General features: G+C 49.4%; 1 protein-coding gene across 1 annotated transcript in view; it reads right to left on the reverse strand.

Moving 5' to 3' along the window:
* The window catches only part of Sec14l5 (SEC14 like lipid binding 5), a 45802-nt gene that overhangs the window by 21040 nt on the left and 3199 nt on the right, over positions 1–21563 (reverse strand). Inside the window, exons 3-6 of the mRNA XM_010644136.2 lie at positions 5791–5940; positions 5397–5528; positions 2562–2690; positions 1769–1961 (exon numbers count right to left, since the gene is read on the reverse strand). Coding sequence (XP_010642438.1) covers positions 1769–1961; positions 2562–2690; positions 5397–5528; positions 5791–5940 — 604 coding nt within the window. The remainder of the gene's footprint in view (positions 1–1768; positions 1962–2561; positions 2691–5396; positions 5529–5790; positions 5941–21563) is intronic.

Genomic DNA, 21563 nt, shown 5'->3' on the forward strand with positions numbered 1-21563 from the left:
AAAAAAAAAAAAAAGAAGAAGAAGAAGAAAGGAAGGAAGGAAGAAAAAAATGTATGCTACGAACAAGATGTGATAGAAAAATATAGTGTGTGAATAATATTTGGTATAAAAAATTTTTATTACAGTAGAAGACACATTGCATTAATCCCGTGCAAAATCCTCCCCTCACTTTGAACATGCTTATCACATCGCTCTTCCCACCTGGAGCAGTTCCGGAAGTCTTCTTTCATGAGTGTCTTTAGTTGTGCTGTTATAACTGCCTCAGTGTTCTGAGTCCATTAAAAACATTCATGTTTTATGGTTATTTACACCTTGGAGAAGAACCAAAAGTTTCACAGGGCCAGATCCAGTGAATGAGGTGGAAGAGAACACCCTCAGCTGTTCTTACGAGTCTGCCTTTCTCTTGGATGGCACTCGGCAGCCCCATTCACTGTATTTTTTTTCTCGATGCACAAAGCCACAGAAGACTTCCAGAACTGCTTCAGAAAGTGACGACAGTGACAGGACAAATGTGGTCAAAGCAAAAAAGAGTACTGTTGGGGGGGTTAATGGCTGTGTCTTTTACTATAAAATTATTAGTAAACAATTACCATATTTTGATCACCCCTTATATATATGAACAGAGGAATATAAAATCATTAAGTACAAGATATGTCACATTGTTTTTTTTGCTTTGTTTTGTTTTTTGGTACCGGGGATTGAACTCAGGACCTTGTGCCTACAAGGGAGATGGTGGAACCACTGAGCTAAATCCCCAGCTTCTTTTGGTTTTTTGAGACAGTTTTGTTATGCAGTTCAGGCTGGCCTTAAACAGTAATGTAGCCCAGGGTGGCCTCAAACTCACAGTGATCCTCCTGCTTCAGCCTCCTGAATGCTGGGATTACAGGCATGCACCACCACTCCCAGCTGTAATTTTTTTTTTTAACGAACCAGGTGTCGTGGCACACATCTTTAATTTCAGCATTCTGGGAGGCTGAGGCAGGAGGATTGCAAGTTTAAGCCCAGCCCAGGCAACTCTCAAAATAAAAAAGGCTGGAGATATAGCTCAGTGGTAGAGCTCTTGCTTAGTATGTTCAAGACCTTGGATTCAATACCCAATATTGAAAAAATAGTAATAATTAAATATAGTCTTACTAATAAATAAGGAGCAACCATCTATACTGTAGTATTAAAAGAAAACACATGCAAAAAAAAAGATACACACACTTATATGAAAAGTTATTCAGACATTAGTGAGAAAAGGAAAAGTGTCAAATAAGACGTCTAACATGCTCTCGGTTGTTCAACATAAGTTAGACGTGTGTATGCATGTTAACACATGTGCATACATACATATCATGTACACAGACATGCCTAGGCAGCTTCATGAAAGGTAAAACCGTTACAGCCTCCAGGGAGAGGGAAGGACTCTTACTGCATTTTGCATCTTTCCAGTGGTCTGAATTTTTTTCTGCCATGAGCATGCATTACTCGTATAATTAAAAATAGTAATAAGCAGACAGCAAGTCAGTGCTAAGGAATTGGAGGTCGGTTCCTGATCTAGAAATAAGCCAGCTCCGGCCAGAATGGAGAGGCAGAGAAGCAGCCAGCAGAGGGAGGAGGCCGAGTCATTTCAGACCCAGAGCACTCCTTTCCCTACCCTCCACCCGGCCAAGGGGACCCAGGGCCACTCTCCCCTCCTCCCAAGGAGCTAGGCAGTGCTGAAGGCTGCCCTGGACTGCGGGTCGAGGGTGAGGACCTGGCCCGCTGGACTGGTACAGCCACCTACCATCAGTACTGCCACTCTCCAGAGCAAGGCCTGGGGTGCTGCCGATCACTGTGTCCTCCAGGGAGCTGGGGTCCTGTGGCCCGGGCTGTCTGTGAGCGTCCTGCTCCTGCACTGGGGCCAGTGTCCAGCGGGGAAGGTGCGAGGTGCCCTGGGCTATGAGCTCATGCAGGTAATGCTCGATCACCTCCTTCCCCTAGAAGCCGGAGAAACCCCAGACAAGTCACCATGGGCCAGGAGCAGGGCCACCACTCCTCTGTAGGTCACCCCCACAGCCCCGCTGAGGGTCCCAGCCCCGACACTGGGGCCCGTGGACAGCTGCAATAAATGGGGGTATGCTGAGACTGTCAGGAACATGTAGGATTTCTGGACTTAGAATGGAACAAAGAATATAAACTAATGCACTTTTGTATTGATAACACGTTAAGTAAAGTATGCTATTAAAGTTAATTTCACTAGTGCTCACTTTGGCAGCGCATATGCTAACATTAATTCCACCTGTAATTACATAAACAGGCCTCTACCCAGCTAATGATTCTGAGTTCTTTAAACCAAACAGTGACAACTTTAACCAGGAAAACCCATGGCAGAATCTCCCCACTCCATCTACTGAGTTCACTACACAAGACCCCACCACATTGGGGGACCCCAGTGCGGTCTCCTCTATTATCTCTTGTGATAGGGTCATGACTAGAACCCCATTTTACAGATGAGAAGAGCAGCTGGGAAGGTGAAGCCTCTTGCCCAGGATCACACAGGTTGCCGGGGGCAGGAGGCCGGGCACCTCCTCCCTCACCCTCTTGACGTTGGCCGTGTACTGTTTCATGGCAATCTTCTCCAAGGCACTTTCAAAGCCAAAGAAGGATCGGATGTCCAGGGAGGCCGACTGCTCAAAGCAAGTCCAGTCTTCGTTCTCGGGGTGGACCTGAAAGCCAGGCAGGGTGATGGCTGAGTCTCAGTGTGGGGGCTGCCACGCCCTCCCGAGGGCGGTAGACAGCATGTCAGGTCCTAGAGACACCAAGGGCCCCCACTCAGGGGACAAGGCCAGGTCTACAATGTTAAGGAGCAAAGCCCTTTCATGAGGGGCTAGAGAAGCAGGATCTGATAGCTGAGCCCCTACCCCTTAACAACATATGCAGATAGCTGGGGATTTAGCTCAGTGGTTTTGCTGCTGGCCTTGCAAGCGCAAGGACCCAAGTTTGATCCCCAGTACCAAAAAAAAAATTATATGCAGAGATGTAGAGCTATATGCAAATAATAGGTCTAGTATAGTATGTCACTTATATACTATAACTAAGTTATATATCAATACTACATATACGTTTCATGAATATATATTTTTGTTACTAGGTATTTATATGACATATTACATGCGTGGTTCCATCAAAAATATAGTGAATGTTTAAATAAAAATGTATTACAGTAAAAGACACATCACCATCACTCCCGCTCAAAATACCACTGCTCGCTTCAAACACATCATTCTTGCCACTTTCATGAGTGTCTTTAGGAGGTGTGATAAAAAATGCGGTGAATGTAGCTGCCAAGTGCCACTGAACAGACAGGCAGGCTTGTTAAACACATTAGGGTTGGGGGCCGGGAATTGAGCTCAGTGGCACTGTGCCTACGTGGCAAGTGCAAGGTCCTGAGTTCAAGTCCCAGTACCCCCCCCAAAAAAAAACATTATGGTTGGGCCAGGGATGTAGCTCAGCAGTGAGGCACCAGCCTGGCAATCGCAAGGCCCTGAGATCAATTCCTCATGCCAGGAAGAAATAAAACATTATTGTGAATTCTTATCCCTCCTATTCACAAAATCCAGCCCCATGCCACTCTGGGCTCCTCCCCAAAGTCAAAATAACCATGAAAGGATGTCAAAGCAATCACAATAACACAACTAAAGACATTAATGAAAGAGGACTTTCAGAACTACTTCAGAAAGGGACAAGAATAGGATCAATGTGTTCAAAGAGAAGTGACGGCAATTGTTTTGTTTTTTGTGGGGTTTTTTGGTACTGGGAATCGAACTCAGGACCTTGTACTTGCCGGGCAGGCACAGTGCCGCCAAGCTAAATCCTCAGCTTGAGGGGAACTACTTTGAGGGAGTTGAAGGCAATGTGTCTTTTATTGTAATACATTTTTAAAATTTAAACACCATATTTTTATCACACTGCATACCCTTATGTATCCATAAATATAAATATGTCAGCGAAAAAGAACTTAATTAGCAAAGCTACTATTAAAACACTGACTTCATGCTCCCAGGAAAGTTACCAGGGAGCCTAGAGAACACACAGCTCCCCAGGCCCACCCCTGATGGTGATCAGGTGCTGGGTAGGGCTGGGGAACTGCACCCACAGGCAGCTTCGGGGTTACCAGTTCCGCTGCTGACAGTCACCCAGGGCACCGTACACAGACACCTGCTGCTCACAGGAGGCCTGAATGCCGGCCTGTCTCCACGAGGCTCCAGGAGGTGAAGAAAAGAGACTCAGTGGGCATTTAGTGGTTGTCTGCTGCACACAGAGCAGCGGGCTAAGGGGCAGGGACCTGGGAGATGAACGGGAGAGATCTAGCAGAGACACACCAGTCAGCCACGATGCTCCGTACTCATCACTCTGGAGCTGCCCTCGTGCAAACTCTGATCTGGGGCTTTGCCTACATCATCTGCTCAGCCACCCCCACCCTCCCGCAACCTGATGGTGTGCAAGGCAGGGCTCATTAATATCCGCTTACAGGTATGGATGGTATGGCCCAGAAAGGGGACGTGACTTGCCTACTGTCACTCAGCAAGAAGACAGAAGAGCTAGTTGCACTCAGCCAGTGTCGTCTAGGCCCCATGGCTAACCGGACCCCGTCCTGCAGCTCTGCCTGGTCTCACCTTGCTGCCGCTCACCATGCTGTTCCCAGCCCTTCATGGGGCAGCACCTCTCATCTGTCAGCTCTCAGCCTCAGTGGCACTTCCTGAGAGAGTGGCACTGGGACCTAAGAGGGACATCTCCTCTTGTCCCTGTAGTCCTGCTGCTGGGTCCCTTCCTAGCCCTGTGGCAGGGAAATACAGGGGGATGTGTGGCGTCTCCTCGGTGTCTCCCACCCCAGTGGAAGCCACGTGAGGCCAGTGGCTGGACAAGCTGGCCCATGGTTGGGTGCCCAGTGCCCGGCAGGCGTTCCCACAGTATGAACTAGAGAATAATAATCATTCATCAGTGAATAATCACTATTACTTGGAAAGTAACATTTCATGAAACTTAGTCTGTGCAAGGCTCCGGCCTAAGGGGTTTGGATACGAACACCTTACTTGAGTTAATGCTCACCACAACACAGGTGGCAGGCGTGACTGACGATGACCACTTTTCAGGCCAGGAATTGAACAGTTTCATGAAAGATGTAAGGAGAGGAGAGAGGGAAAAGGGAAAGAGAGAAGGCTGCCAGTTTAAGCACATACAAGATGCCCTGCACGTCTGCCCTTCAGGTTAGCAATGAAGAAAGACTCCCTGTAAGTACATCCAGACCAGTACTGAGACACACAAAACAATATCACCAGCTGTTTATCCAAACTGTACACCAAATGGGCACCCTGCATGTTACCTGACAGTGACCGGGGAGGGGGAAAGGGACAGCAGGGAGAAGACAGCACCGTGTAGCTGCAGGTCTCGTTGACCACCACACGGTTGGCGAAGGTCTCATTGTGAGCCTCAATGTGCAGCGTCCTCTCCCTCCAGTTCAGGACGTTTTTCTGCACGAAGACCACGTGCTCCACGCCAGCAACCTGAAAAGGAGGGAGCAGCTAACGCTGGAGACATGGGTGAGACACCCCACCCCGCCAAGGACCAGCCTGGTCCCTGGGATCCTGGCCCCGGGTCCCTCCCCTCGGGGCCCACCCAGCCCAGACCCAGACTTCGGCACCACTTCTGCACCCCAGCTTGGCACTGCCCCCCGGCCGAACCCTTACCCCTCCGTGCACTCCGGCGACCCCCAGCCCAGCCCAGCCCTGCCCTCCACCCCTCATTCCTCGCCTTCTGACCACCCACCTTCCGCAGCAGCCGCGGGGCGTCCACGCGCAGCCGGCAGCTCCGCTCCACTACGTGCACCGCCCCGTCCGGGCTGTGGGACTCGCGCAGGACCTCGCTGCCCAGGAAAACGGGGATCTGCGGGCAGGTGGGGAAGCGCTTCTCGTAGGCCTGGGCAGAGAGGAGGTGGCCCGTGAGCACAGCCCTCCTGCTGCGGGAAGCAGCCACAGCTGTTTTTACCAACAATGACGCCAGTATTTTATTACCTTTCTCATCTGATGCTACATCAGAGTTTGCACCCTCAGAAGAAAGGATGGGGTTTCCTGTTACATTTTAAAAGAAAGGATTTCTCAGATGGTCCTGGTAGTACAGACCTGTAATCTCAGCATTGTGGAAGGCTGAGGCAGAAGCATCACAAATTTGAGCCCAGCCTGGATAGCCTAGCAACTTAGTGAGATCTTGTCTCAAAATAAAAGGGCTGGGGATGTAGCTAGTGCAAAGGCCCTGGGTTTATTCCCCAGTACCACAAAAGATATTTCTTAGAAAAAGCATTTGATGAAATCCAACATCCCTTCATGATTAAAAATCAAAATTAAAAATTAAAATAGATACTTAATTAAAAATAAAAATTTGCAGTTAGGCAAATTCAAAAAATAAATATCCAGTTGGAAAAGTGGTAAAACAATTTGTTTGCAGATGCATGTTTTTATACATAGAAGATCCTGTTTAAGTACACACAAACACACACACAAGATTAGAACTCATAAATAAATTCAGCAAGGTTGCAACATACAAGATCAATATGCAAAATCAGCCGTGTTTCTATATCCTAGCAATGAGCAAACTAAAAAATGCAATTTTAAAATACCAATTCCATTGACAATTACATCGAAAAATGTCCAGGAATATCTTGTTTTTGTTTTTGTTTTTGTTTTTGTTTTATGAGACAAGGTCTCACTATGTAGTTGAGACTGACCTGGAACTCACAGTGATCCTCCTGCCTCAGCCTCGGGCCAGGAATATCTTTAAAAAGTGCAGCACTGCTGGGCGTGGTGGTGCACACCTATAATCCCAGCACTCGGGAGGCTGAGGCAGGAGGATCGCTGTGAGTTCGAGACCAGCCTGGGCTACATAGTGAGTTCCAGGTCAGTTTCAACTACATAGTAAGACCCTGTCTCAAAAAAAAAAAAGTGCAACACTTATACTCTGAAAACAAGAAAATATTGCTGAAAGAAATGAATGCCGACCTAAATAAATGGAAAGACTTCCCCTGTTCATGGATTGGAAGACCTCATCTCGTTAAGACGACAACATTCCCCCAAATGGTCTACAGATTCAATGAAATCTATTCACATTCCAACTGACTTGTTTGCAGAAATTGACGGGCAGGTCCTAAAATTCATGCGGGAATGGAAGGGACCTAGAATAGCCAAAATAAGCTTGAAGAGAAAGGAAACTGGAACTCACCTCCTAATTTCAAACCATATTACAAGACTATAGTAATCACAGCAGTGTGCATCTAGATCTGAGAGGCAGGACTGAGAATCCAGGGGCAACACCTCCCATTTACGTGACATTTACAGTCGAATGGATTTTGACCAGAGAGTCCAGACAACCTAATGTGATGAAGGGGACGGATTCAACAAACGGGCTGGGACAACTGGGTATTCACATGCGAAGGACGGAAATGACTTTAACTTCATGCCATAAACAAAAATTAACTCAAAGTGGAACAGTTTTGGGGGTAAGATCTAAAACTATAAAATCTTACAAGAAATCATAAGGCGGGAGGCTACGGATGTAGCTCAACAGTAAAGCTCTTGCCTAGCAGATACAAATTCCTGGGCTCAATTCCCAGCACTGGAAAGAACAATCAAACCAACCAACTACAGGAGGAAATCTTTGTCGCTTGTTTGTTGCGGCAGGACCCGCACCCCACACCACCCCGCCGCCACCCCAGCCAGGCTTTAGAGCAGGCTGTAATGTGGAGCAAGCATTCTTTCCTTATAATTGGCTACATTACGTGTGGAGCCAGACTGAAGCCTGCGTGACTCACGAGCCTGCTGAAGGGCGCACAGGGTAGTACAGCTTCCCAGCCAACGCTGCCAGGGAGATCCAAACCCTGATCTGCAGGAAGCTGCTGGGCTCCTACGTGAGATAACACTGTGGCCAAGGACCAGTGTGAGTCCAAACCACATTCTATTCCTAGAGCTACCCCTCCCTTAATTGTCTCAGTAGTTTACTAGTTAACCGGGACCTACCTGACCTACCTTCGGGTCTGTTCCGCTCCTCTTGCAAGAATGCCTTACCTTGGTTTCTCCAAGCCCTGCCTACGTCAGCTGGTATCACCAGATGCCACATGTATCCCCCACCCTATTCTTATCCGTCCTTATGTGATGAATAAATACAAAAGGTCCAGGTTAGGTCCTCGCCACATGCTCGGTATGGCCCATTCTAGTCCCCTACTTTCTGTTCAAGTCTTGTTTCCATGTTTTTCATTTGCCTTGCATTGTGTTGTTTTGCGGGAGACGGAGACTCTTGGGCCTGGGTCTTTGATTGTTTGTTTATTTGTTGAGAGAAGGTTTTGCTCTATGGTCCAGCTTCGAACTCAATGTGTAGTCCCAGCTGTCTTCAAATTCTAATAGATCTTCCTTCCTCAGTCTCTGAGTGCTAAGATTATAGGCGTGAGCCACCAGCAGGAGTAAATATTTAACACCTTGAATTGACAGGGGTTTTGAGTTACAATACCAAAAGCACAGGCAAAAGAAAAAATGAACTAGACATCACTAAAACTTAGAACTTTGGTGTTTCAAAGGATGCTAAGCATGTGCTCTGCCACTGAGCACTGCCCCCGTAGTACATTTTAGATGCATGTGTACCTATAAATAGTTGGCAACGTGCTCCTCATGAGCCACAGTGAGTGGGTTGGCAGCACAGACTCAGCCCCCTGCTTGGGTGCAAATCCTGGCCCCACTGGTCACACAGTGGCCTCTCGGTGCCTACTCCACAGGAGAACTGAGGGATGTGGGTACAGAGAAGGGAGGGTGGGGATTGTTTCTCTGTGTTCTCTGTGTGACTCAGGCAAGGTTTGGCACCAAGTGTAGAAAGTTGACCTGGGTTCCACGACACTGTGCCCCTCATAAGGGGCGGCCCCAAAGCCTGATGCCATAGGCCCCAGGCCAGGGTGGCCCCCAAGCCACCTAGAGCCCATGTAGGCTCTGAGCTGGGGCTGCTTCCTTCTGCAGTCTGCAGGGACAGAGCCGAGTGAAGACAGTTGTAGGGGATTCTTGGCTGTGAGGCATCTTAAAAGGGGGCCAGGGTCTGTGCCAGCTCTAGATGTGCCAGTTCAGACTGATGGCATCAGTGGCTGACGTTATTCAAGTGGCGTCTGCTCGTAGCCTGGCCCAGCCTACGTGCCCCAGAATTAGGACCCATGTAAGCTCCAAAAATAGTGGCAGCGTCTGAGGACAGATGCCTCCACCCCCTTCCCTCCCAGCGCCTGGAGAAGAGGTGCGACCCATCGGTTGAGAAGCGGGAGGAGATGGAACAGTGGCCTGGTGGCCTTGGTGCCATCCGGGCCCCCAAGGCCAACCAGCCCATCCTCCCCTCGGGTCAGGGAAGCACAGCTGCCTGTGCAGCTGGTTGCTCTGACAGCCACCAGCATTACAGCAGGGAGTCCTGTCCCCGGAGGAAAGGGGCATTTCTCCTGAGGGAAGGGGGCTGCAGAGCTTAGGGTGGGTGGCCACCTGGCTCCAAGGCCATGCTCCCAACCCACGCAAGTCCTTGCCTTTTCATAACCCTGGAAAATGCTCCTTGTCCCGCGTGCTTGTGGCTCAGAGGACAAAGCCAGGCTGAGCATCTCAGGTGGGGCCTGGTGCAGAATATGAGCCCAGAGTTTGTCTTTTCCAGGCCACAAGACCCAAGAGGTCATAGGCACAGGTCTGTGAGAACCCAAAATGGCCTGCATAGGGCACCAGCTCAGATCCTCTTCCCCACAGCGGAAGAGACTTCAGGAAGGTCATGGAGAGAGGGGTGTATGTTTCCAAATTTGGCAAGCTTGTCTGAGCCCTCTACTTTCAAACTAGGTGACTTGAGCAAGTCACTTGCCCTCTCTAAGCCTCCATTGGCTCATCTATAAAATGCGGTGGTGACGTTCTCACCTCCCCAGAGGGGATCTCAGAGCAGCAAGCCTGGCAAGTGTGGACTACACTGTGCCAGCTGTGTGATCTTTCATGTAGTCCTCTAAATAGTGTCCTCATTGGACAGGTGAGGAAACCTGAGCCCAAGAGGTTCACTAGTTTACCCAAAATCACACAGACAAGATGGTGAAGCTGGATTTGACGTCGCCCCCTTCAGGCCAGCCCCTGCTCCCTCCAGCAATCCCTTGCTCAGCTCACAGGCTGCTCAGAAGCAGAGCCAGCACTGTCCCCTGGGTCACATCTCCCTCTTCCACCTTGTCATGGTTAGGATCCGAAATGCCTCCAAAAGGCCCACTGTGTTGAAGGCTTGGTTGCTGATGGGCTTTGGGCAGCGCTTGGATCAGGAGCTCTAAGTTCACCAGTGGACTGATCCACTGGTGAGAACATAATCTGATGGCTTTCTTGGGAGGTTATGGAACGGGTGAAGGGAACAGATCACGGAACATGACCTTGGGGACCATATGGTCCCCAGTTCCTTTCTCTCTGCTTCCGGGATGCCATGAGGTGAGCAGTTTTGCTCTGATGCACTTGTCTACCATGTTGCTTCCGGCCTTCGAGCCAGCCAACCATGGACTGAAACCTGAAACTATGAGCCAGAATCAACCTCTTCACCTTTAAGTCGCCACTGCTGGTCCTGATGCCAAAAGAGTGCTCACTGCCTCCGGAGCCCTCCCAAGGCCCTGCTGAGACAGAGCTAGACTTTCCTCCATTTCACAGACGAGCATCTAAAAGTATCGTATCCCAGCCAGTCCTCCAACTCCTGCCAGGCTCTGGCCACACCACCCCGCTGTCTCTTCTGCTTCCTGACTGTGCTCCAGTCCCAGACGCTCCTGTTCTCTGAGAGGGACAAATTAAAAACAGGCCCGATGCCCAAACCAAACCCCATGCTTCTCACTGTGGCCCCCCAAGGCCCTGTGTTCTGCCCACCCATTCACCTCCCACCTCAACCCCCACCCCAGCCTTGCTGCTTCTGGAAGCCATCACTGTGCTTGTTTTTCCCAGTCCTTTGCACCTGCTGTTCCCGATGCTTGGAGAGTTCACTGATTCACCGAACTGTCCAGGGGTGGGAGGCTGGGGTCACTGGGGCTTCCTGGAAGGGTGGGGACCTGACCTGGGAGCTGGTCCTTCTTCCTGACACCCTCCCCTCCTATTCTTCCTCCTCTTAGCCATGTGTTTCCTTGGCAGGGCTCATCAACCTGCCTTTGCTGCAGGAGACTTGCTGGTAGTGCATGGAAGATCAGCTCCGAGGAACAAGGGCCCGCTCTCACAGTGACTCACAACTGCGCCCAGCTCCATCCTTGGAGAGGAGAACCCACAACCCAGGGAATGATACCAGCATGTAGCCATGGCCCCCACGGCCCAGGGCAGTGTTGACAGGCCACGGGCTCTGCACATGCAGCCGGATGAGGAAGGCAAGCACTGCCCAACTCATTTGCTGTCCTAGGAACTTCTTACTGGGTGAACCCTGTCTGCAGCCCGCAGATAACAGGCCTTGGGGACACTGGCAGGCAGCAGGGAGCAGGAGCACAACTTCCACTGTAAAAGGCATCAATGATCATTCTGACGACAGAGATGTGTGCACTAGGGGGCCCCGGAACGCATCTGGACGGTGTCCACCGAGAGCTGCTTGCAGTGTCTAAGTGGAGTCGGCACAGAGGGTCATTGGCAGTGCTGTTCCTGATGCCTCCTGGTGTCCTCTCAAGGGCCTGAGGAGACAGAGCTAGAATCTCCCCCATTTCACAGATGAGCAAGCAGAGGCTAGGCAGGCAGAAAGGCTATCTACCCAGCAGAACGGAAGCACAAAGCCTGCTTGACCCAGGCCCCAAGTCTCAGCCACCCTGTCCTGCCTCAGGGCACCTGGACCCCCTCACAAGCATCAGCAGTTTGGAAATGGGGTTCCTGAGGCCTAAACCCCATGGATCCTGGCCAAGGAGTGCAGATCTAAGGGTCAAGGTGATGTTGGGCAAAACTGGTCCTTGTATCCATCTGCTGCCCTGACCCCTTCCTGCCACAGTGAAACAGTTACAGGAGCAATTCAGGTCATTCCTGCCAATGCCAGTACGGTGCTGCACCCCAGACCCTGGCAGCTCCCTCACCCTCTCCTGCATGACCGCCCACAGTGGATGGCTGGCTGGGCTGGAAACTGTCCTTTAACAAGTGGCCCACAGCATCACCAAGCACCAAGAGGAGGTGTTTGGGCAATGTTCAGCTGTCAGGCCTGGCCATCACTGTAGAGACCGGAAGAGTTGGCACTCGGGGTGGGTCACTGTGGGCACATATCTTTCCAAGCACTTCCTGCTATCCCCTCCAAAAACCCAAAGAAGTCAGTCAAACTCATCCTCCACACTTGACAGACTGAGAAGCCGAAGATCAGAGGCGTTCATCACATGCCCACTGGGAGGGGCCGAGCTGGGATCTGACCCTCCAGAAGTCAGGTATGGGCAGCTGCACTGTGGTGCTGTTCAACCAGTGTCATCTCCATACAGGGGGCCAGTGTGATTCACTTTGCTCTCAGCTCATGCTCAGCCAGCCCTGACCATGCTCTTTCCCTCTGCTCCTTGGAGAACACCACGAAGTATTCAACCATGAGTACGCCCGCCCATCCCCTTTCTGAGTCTGGCCAAGAGAAGGCACCTTAGTAGACTCTGAATAAAATCCAAATTTCTGCCAAGTAGCGTGGGACTGTAACGGAAGGTGAGGGAATTGGGAGGTGGTTGAGCGCCGCCTTCGGCAGGGTTGACATGAGGCCTTGCAGGGCATAGGCCCCACACAAAGGGATCACATCAGATATATCCAAGTGCATTCACTCCCCCCAGACAACCCTTATTCAAGTGGAGGTCCAGGTGACAGCTTAACACTAAGTCACAGTTGGTAGGTATTTTATTCACTGTTTATTCATTTCAACTTTATCTGTTTCATTTTACTATGGAATAATTACCCTGTTTTTAGTCCAGGGCAGACATTGCTGTGACACTTGGGAAGTTGGGGGTAAGGTTCTGAGACTGAACAGAGTCTCAGACACTGTGGCCCCTCTGCCTTGGGTACATCGCAGGGTCTTCCATGATCAAGCAGCTCACAAAAACCTTCCTGTGCTTGGAACCGGCTTGTGTGGCAAGTTCTGCCTCTGCTCCTCAGCTGCGGCCCCTCTCCCTACAGCTTGCCTGGCCGCTGCTTGCCTGGGCCTCTCCCCGTGAGCAGGCACATGGTCTGGCCCTCTTGGGGACACAGGCAGCAAAAGGATTCAGTTACAGCCCCTCTGCCAGGACATCCAAGCCTGTACACTCAGAAAGGCCCAGAACATGCTTATTATTATAGTCTGGATCTTGAATCGCCCCCATCAGCCCATGCGTTAAAGGCTGGGTCCTCAGTGTGAACCACCGGGAGGTAGTGGAAGCTTTAGGAGGTGAAGCTTAGTGCGGGGCCTTCATTCAGGTCTTTAGCAAGGGCCATGCCCTCTAAGGGGATAAAAGGACCCCACCCACCCTGACTCTCTCTCACTTCCAAGACCTGAGCTGTGTGATTTTACTCCAGCACACGCTCCCCCCATGTTGTACTGCCTCGCCCAGGCTCAACTGATCATGAACTAAAACCTCCAGAACTATGAGCCAACATAAACCTTTCTCTTTGTCAATTAGTCATCTCCGTCATTGGTTACAGTATTAGAAAGCTGATAAACGCGTATATAAAGTGGAGACACTCTAGAGACTTCCAGCTGGCACTTGGTTAACCCTGTTTCCTTCCTTGGCGAATCAAACTGCTGAAGTAGGAAGTCACAAGCCCCCCGGCAGGCCCCCGAGTCCCCAGGGCTTTGCACAATGACTAGCACGTCGTTGACAGAGGACTGAGCGAATGGCCCTGGGCTCTGGGCCTAGGTTTGAACCTCTGCTCTGCCTCTCCCCAGGATGTGGCCTTGAAGAAATCACCAAGCTCTCTCGGTTCTCTGCTCATTTGTAAAAGGTAGAGCAAAAACAGGACAGACCTTACCCAGTGCTCACAGGCATAAAGAAGTCTGTGCTCATAAAGGACTCAGATTGTGCCTGGCACACAGTCTATTCCACTTACACATGTGCTAAGCAAAGTTAAATTTTAAAAAGAACAAGCTTCGATGAAGTACAGAAAAGCTATTTTTGCTAATCATTTGACAGCTGATGCTCCCTCCTCTCCCTCCTTCCTTCCTGCTCTTCCTCATGCAAATTCACAGGAAGCCGGAATACTGTTTACTCCGCAACTTCCGCCAAGAGAGCAGAGAGAATATCCAAACGGCACTGATGCACCCCGGCCCAGCACCCCTCCCCAGCACCCCATCTTCCTTTCTCCATGGCACAGGCAGATTCTGGGCAGCGACCCCCACATGACCACAGCACCAGGCATGACCCGTCCCTGTCATACTTGGCAGGAGCCTTCCTGGTCGGTCCCCGAAGCCCACAGAGCAGATGGGTGTCTCTCCTCTCATCTCCCCCAGCTCTTTTCATTGAAATACAGCCCTCGTACCATATAGTTCACCCTTCTAACATGTAGAGTTCACAGCTGGGGGTTTAGCTCACGGGTAGAGCGCTTGCCTACCATGTACAAGTTCTAGGTTCAATCTCTACATCACACGCACAGAAAGGATAGAGTTCAGTGTGTTTTATTCAGTATATTCAAAAGTTACAACCATCGCCACTGTCTAATTCCAGAACATTTTTGCGTTCCAAAAAGAAAACCCTGTACCCTTCAGAGGTCACTCGTCTCCCTCTCCATTTCTTCCCCTCCCCTCAGACGAACACTCATCTGTGCCCTGTACCTGTGGATTTTCCTGTCCTGGACACTTCCTAGAGATGCAGTCATGCAAGACATGGTCCCTTGTATCTGGCTTCCTTCGCTGAATGATATTCTCGAGCCTCACCTATGCCATAGAACATTGGCTAAGTGCTTTCCCTTGGGGCAGGTCCCAGACAGAGCTTGCTGAGTGCGTCATCACACGCTCTGATCCCAGCAGAGTCCCCCCCACTGAAGTGAACGAGGGCGACCCTCAAAGGAAGCCCTTTGAGGTGGCTGCTGCAGGTGTCTAGAAACACACAGTCCCCAGACACCTAATAGCTTAAAACCCACTGCTCTTGTACCCCAAACCCGTCCCAGAGACACGGGGTCAGAAGACCTCCACAGCGAGGGTACCGGGATGTGGCCAGAAGGCAAGGATGGAATGCAGGGGAGTGACGGGGGAAAGTGCAGGGATTTGGACACATACCCCCACCTGTCATGGTGACCCTAACTGGACCTCCCTGAGGCTACTTCCTCAGAAAAAAGAGAGGAAAAGATAATCACTGTGCCAAATGTCATATTGTACAAGTTTTTAATGGACAAAAACAAATCAATAGGGACTGGAACAAACATTTGGACACAGATGTTCATACCTGAACTATTCACAGTAACCCAAAGGTGGAAACAACTCCATTGTCCATCAGTGGACAAACTGTTGTCCATTCATAAAGTGGAACATTACTCGGCCATAAACAAGAGCAAACACAGGTTGGCTGCCACAACCTGGATCAACCTTGAAGGCATGGTGCTCAGGGAAATAAGCCAGACGCAACTGGGAAACTGTGGTATACAAAGGATCTAAAGTGGCTAAATTCGTAGAGGTGCAAAGTAGGATAGGAGGAGGAGGAGGAGGAGGACGAAGCAGCACTTAATGAGCACAGTTTCAGTTAGGATAGGGAAAGGGTTTTAGAGATGGATGGTGGAGATGGTGGCACAGCTATGTGTGTTTAAAGCCACTGGGCGCACACCACAAAGGCATCAGTGGAAAGTTTTAGGTTATGTTTATTTTACCACAGTAAAAAACAAGTCAGCCATCTGTGAGATGCATCGGTCATGAATTGGAACGGGATACCTCTGTTTGTTTGCAGTCTCAATGCCACCGTCTCTATGTCTGCTTTGTTCCCCACTGAATTCCCTGGTGAGTGGATGACACCTGGGACATTAGAGGCATCCCCAAAACATGGGCTTTACAATGAAAAGCAGGCCAGGTCTCTGAAATTCCTGAATAATTTATGCAAAGTAGGCCCAGTTCCTATTTTTGTAGCAACAACTTGTTTCCTCCTGTAAAGAAATTTTCATTCCACCATTTGCATTTATTTATTTATTTTCATACTGTTTTCCCTGCATCTTTCTGAACTGTATGCTCCACAGAGTAAGGAACTGTAACTGCCTTTTCTTATCATGTCCAGTGCTGACCTACGTTTTGGCACTAAATGAATAATGGAAAAAGAAAGGAAGGGAGGGGGGGAGGGAGGGAGGGAGGAGGGATGGGCGGGTGCCAGAGAAAGAAAAGGAAAACTGAACCTATCTCTATCTGAACCAGTAGGCTAAGGAGGTAAAGGGGACACTGGTCTCTGACGGACTGGCTTATGTCTACACCCACAGCTCACAGAAAACTCTGCCTGTCTATTGCTGTCCATATTCCACCTGCAGAGAGCCTACTTCCTAGAGCTACTCCTTCAGCACGGGAATGAAAGCTGAGCGTGCCCCCTCTGTTGTCATCAAGACAGAGAGGAAGAGTTTTGCCCATGTATTGGTCCACTTTTTCTGTTACTGGGGCAAAATACCTGACTCCTGCAAAATTTAAAAGAGGTGAGGCCGGGGATTTAGCTCAGTGGTTCAGTGGCCTGCCTTGCAAGCGCAAGGACCAGAATTCAATCCCCAGTACCAAAATAAATAAATAAGTAAATAAAAGAGGTGAGATAGCCGGGCATGGTGGTGCACACCTGTAATCCCAGCACTCGGGGGGCTGAGGCAGGAGGATTGCTGCAAGTTCGAGACCAGCTTGGGCTACACAGTGAGCTCCAGGGCAGTCTGAACTATACAGTGAGGCCCTGTCTCAAAAAAATAAAAATAAAAATAAAAGAGGTAAGATATCTTTTGGCTCAGGAGAGAAGCTGCTCAATTCACAGCAGCCCGGAAGCAGAGAGCAGGGGAAGAGCCAGAGAGGAAAGGGCCAGGGACTAAATAGAGTCCCCGAGGTCACACCACCATGACTACCCAGAAGTGTGTTTTACTAATCTCCTAGGTGTCTCTTAAGCCAATCAAGTTGACAATCAAGATTAACCATCAGCCTGTTTTTGTTTGGTTGCTTGGTTGCTTGGTGTTTGGAGACCAGGTCTCACTAAATTGCTCAGGCTGGCCTTGAACTTATGATCCCCCTGCCTCAACCTCCTAATAGCTGGATTACAGTGTATGCCACCATGCCCAGCTGAATCACAGCTTGTTTTTGACAGGGCTCTGGACCGGCAGCTGCAGCAAGGTACACAGTTAGCCAGAGGATCACCAGCAGAACGCCAGGCCTCTCTGTACCTGGAGGGTGGTGCCAGCCCCTGCCCCCTGTGCCTGTTACAGCATCCCCCACATGTTGGGATTGGGCCAGGGACTCCCAGGATCAGCGGTGCTTCCCCTAGTGGTTCAGGGCAGGACAAGGAGTTAGCAAGGCCCGCCCAGGGCAGCTTGCCCTCAGCGAGGTACATGAGGCTCTTGCTCAGAGGCAAATGCTACTTTCGACTCCCCAAGGGTCTGGAGAAAGCCTTGGGACCACCACACCTCTGCTTCCTAACGTTCTCCTGACTTTCAGGTTAGCAACCACTCCATCCCCCTAAACCCCAAATCTGATCCTGGTACCCACCCGCTTGAAGCCTCCGAAGCTCCCAGAGCCCTTGACAAGACTGATAAAGTCCTTTCCCCTCAGCCCTTGCCAACACCTGCCAGCCACTTTCTGGCTCACCCTGACATCCAACTGAACATCCGTTTCTCAGAGAGATGAATCCTTCTCCATGCTCCTGCAAAGACTAACCACATGGAGAGAATTACATGACCGTACGGACACAGCCCCACCTTCCTGGGGCTTTCTCTAATGAAAAGACCCATGGAAACAAGAAACAAACAAATGAACAGTGATGCGTTTCACTGAGTGCTTCCCAGCAAAGTCTTGGAAGCCCCCGAACCTAGCACAGCTCTTGACATACAGGTGAGACTCAGTGACTACCTGTGTGTACGTGCGTGAATTAGTAAAGAAGGTAATGAATGAAGCCTTCAGCTGATTTCAGGGCCCTCGGAAATGAGAAGGTCCCTTTGCTGGGCAAGGGATCACCTTTGTTCTCCCAGCCCAAATCAGAGCACATCGAGGCAGATCTGGTTGCTTCCCTTAATCTGTTAGCAACCAGGATCAGAGGATGCCCCGGGGAACTAATTTATACTCACTTAAATAAGGCCCCTGCTGCTTTATTAGAAGCAGATCCATGACAACCATTCCAACTATATAACTGCTTTTGGCCTGGGCTGTGAGAATTTTCAGGCTGCTCCTGTTGAACAATCTATTTGCTAAATTACAAGTTGTTTATCACTACAACAAGGCCAGGTCTTTAAATATTTTAACACTTAGTCGGCTAAATGATCTAACCTGCCTCTTAACCTTCCTCCAGTGAAAAGCCTCCCTTCAGGAAATCCTATTCCCAGCCAACTTCTTTCTTTGGCTTTGAGAATCACAGGCGACCTGAAGCCACAGGACTTTTGAGTCCTCTAAGGCTCCTGCAGCAACACCTACACTAGAGGACCAGGTCATTCCTGAAGCCGCCCAGGCTGGTGCCCAAATGTTTCAGAAATGTCAGAAGCTTGAGATTCCCACTCTGCTATTTGCTGAGTGTCACAGACTGAATTGATTCTGCTAAAACAGTTATGTTGATGTCCTAAGCCCAGATACCTACAAGTGTCCTTTTTTTTTATTTTTGAGACAGGGTCTCACTATGTAGTTCAGACTGCTCTGGAACTCACTGTGTAGCTCAGGCTGGTCTCAAACTCCCAGTGATCCTCCTGCCTCAGCCTCCCAAGTGCTGGGATTACAGGTGTGCACCACCACACCTGGCTTAGAGTGTCTTTATAAACAGACCTGTTGACATAGGCCTGTAATCCCAGCTACATGGGAGGCTGAAGCAGAGGGATCATGAATTCAAGACCAGTTTGAGCAATTTAGCAAGACTCTGTCTCAAAATAGAAAAAATTGTAAAGGGCTGGATAGGTAACTCAGTGCTGTAAACCCTAGTTCCAGGGGGAAAAAATCCAAATAGGCTCAGAATACTCTCAGTACCAAGTAAGTACTTTTGATGAGTCTGTCAAACACAATTTAAAATAGACTCCTCTTAAATCCATCCAGAACCCACCACCATGCATAGCAGAGATGTGTTTGAAAGGAAAGTATTCACACAAACACTCATGCATAAAGGTTTATAGCAACATTATTCTTTTTTTGGGGGGGGTAACGGGGATTGAACTCGAGACCTTGAGCTTGCAAAGCAGGTGGTGGAACCACTGAGCTAAATCCCTGGCCCTGGAACGTTATTCATAATAGGCCAAAACTGAAAACAATGTACATGTCCCCTAACTGATGAATGGATAAATAAAATGTGATAATTCACACACAAAATATAATTTGGCCATAAAAAGGAATGTAGTACCTAAACACACTACCATGTATATGATCCTTGAAAATATCACACTCATAATACACGCTCAAACTCAATGACATATAAAAACTCACTACAGTGTGTCAATCATACCTCAACAGAGTGGTTTTTCAAAAGATATTAAGTGGGAGAAGCTAGACACAAAAGGCTACAAATTAGAAGATGCCATCTGTATACAGAAAAGGCCGATTCATAGAGACAGAAAGCAGATGAGTTCTTGTATGGGGTGTGGAGTGACGGGTAAGGTTAGGAGATGATGGCTAAAGCGTATGGAATGGAGCTTCTCGTGGGAGTGAGGAAAATGTTCTAGGGCCACGACGGCAAAGCTTTGAGAGCTTTCCATGATTCGGTAAACGCGCCATAGGTTCGCCATCACTATTCCAGGGGCCGGGTGCAGCTCAGTGGTAGGGCGCATGCTTAGTATGCATGAGAACCTGGGTTCATAAGCGGGGTGGACAGGGAGGAACAGCGATGCAAAACCGACTGTGGTAATGGTTGTACAGTTCTATGAGTCTACTAAAAACCATTGCCTCAACAGAGCTGTCGGGGCAATAAATAAAATCAGCCTAAGCGAGCAGTGTTGCAGGAGTTCTAACAACAGTGTATGAGGCCAGCTACAAGCACCCCTATCCCTGGACTTAATCCTCACCCAACTCTCCCTGTTCCCCACCAGGTGCCTTTATTAACCCCATATTCCAGGTGAGAAACTGAGGCTCAGAGGAATTACTGAATGTGCGACGAGCTGGGGCAGGGACCCAACATGGGTAGGGAGTGCTGGCTCTGTAACCAGTACCCATTTGGGAGACAGATAATCTAGAATCCACAAAGACAACCTCCCACCCTAGCCTCTCCCCGCGCCACCCCCACGTCTTCTTGGAGCTGTCATTCAAGGGGAGAAGGACCCGCCCCGGCCTTGGACGCTTCCACTGCCGGCTGCCTCATTCTGGACTGTGTCAGCCAGGTAACAGCAGCCCATGGTCTGACTCCAGGAATTCAGAACGCCGTCAGATGCCCAGTCCCACACCCTGCAAAAGCAAACTCGGCAGGGATTTAGAGAGCAAGGCCATTCATTTAGATACTCTTTTAAAGAGAAAGAGAAACAATAATTTTTTCAAAATTAAATTTCAGTAGTTCATGTGATCAGTGGTGGACTTTGGAAGAGACAAGAGGAGCTTCGATTCTCAAGTCGGCTTTGTTCAACAAACGCCAAAGGGCCAGCTCCTCCGCTGCTCACTCAGATGCAGTGAAAACAGCTGAGTTCATCCGAAACCTCCCAGCATCTGACCCACACTGAGAGCGAGTGTTTAGCTGGGAAACAAAGGGGATATTAAATGCAGAAAACCCCTTTGTGCCTACACGGCCACAAGTTATGTGGAGTTACGCAGCTATTCTGGAGACAATAATGCTTTGTAAAGTAGCTTTGTCGAAGGTGTCGCTGTGCTTGGCTTGGGACTGCAAGGACTACATGGAAGATAAGATGGCATGGCTGTGACTATCCTTTTGAAAAATAAGAGTGACTTAACTCAGACACAGATAATTTAAAAAATTTTTCTTTTTGGTTTTTTGAGACAAGGTCTCACTATGTAGCCCAGGCTGGTCTCGAACTCACAGCGATCCTCCTGCCTCAGCCTCCTGAGTGCTGGGATTACAGATGTGTACCACCACGCCCATCTCAGATAATAAATATTTGAAAACTGATTTGTCTTTTATTCTACCCACAGGCAGCTGTACATTAATACCTGGAGATGGTTAACAGTAAGGAAGTAAATTGAGCCCTCCCTTTGTTTACAGAGGACATTGTTTATGAAGTATGTTTCACGCACCCCCATAAGGCCAGTGCCAGTGTGTCACCAGCCCAGCTGGTACAGTCTGGAGTAATGCATTATTGGGCATGTTGTATTTTAAGATGCAATGACTATAGATATTTTTGAGCTTGCATTTATTAAGCTCATGTAATAGTTGCTTTTCCATTCTACAGCTATGTGTCTCAGCTTCACAGCTAGGAACCAGGGGTCCGTGGGCTGTCCCAAAAGGCAAGGACAGCTAAGGATTTAGCTCAGTGGTTCTGCTGGCTGCCTTACAAGGACAAGGTCCAGAATTCAATCCC

This window comes from Fukomys damarensis, unplaced genomic scaffold, assembly GCF_012274545.1.
Source record: "Fukomys damarensis isolate Sample0158 unplaced genomic scaffold, DMR_v1.0_HiC HiC_scaffold_34, whole genome shotgun sequence".
NCBI lineage: Eukaryota > Metazoa > Chordata > Mammalia > Rodentia > Bathyergidae > Fukomys > Fukomys damarensis.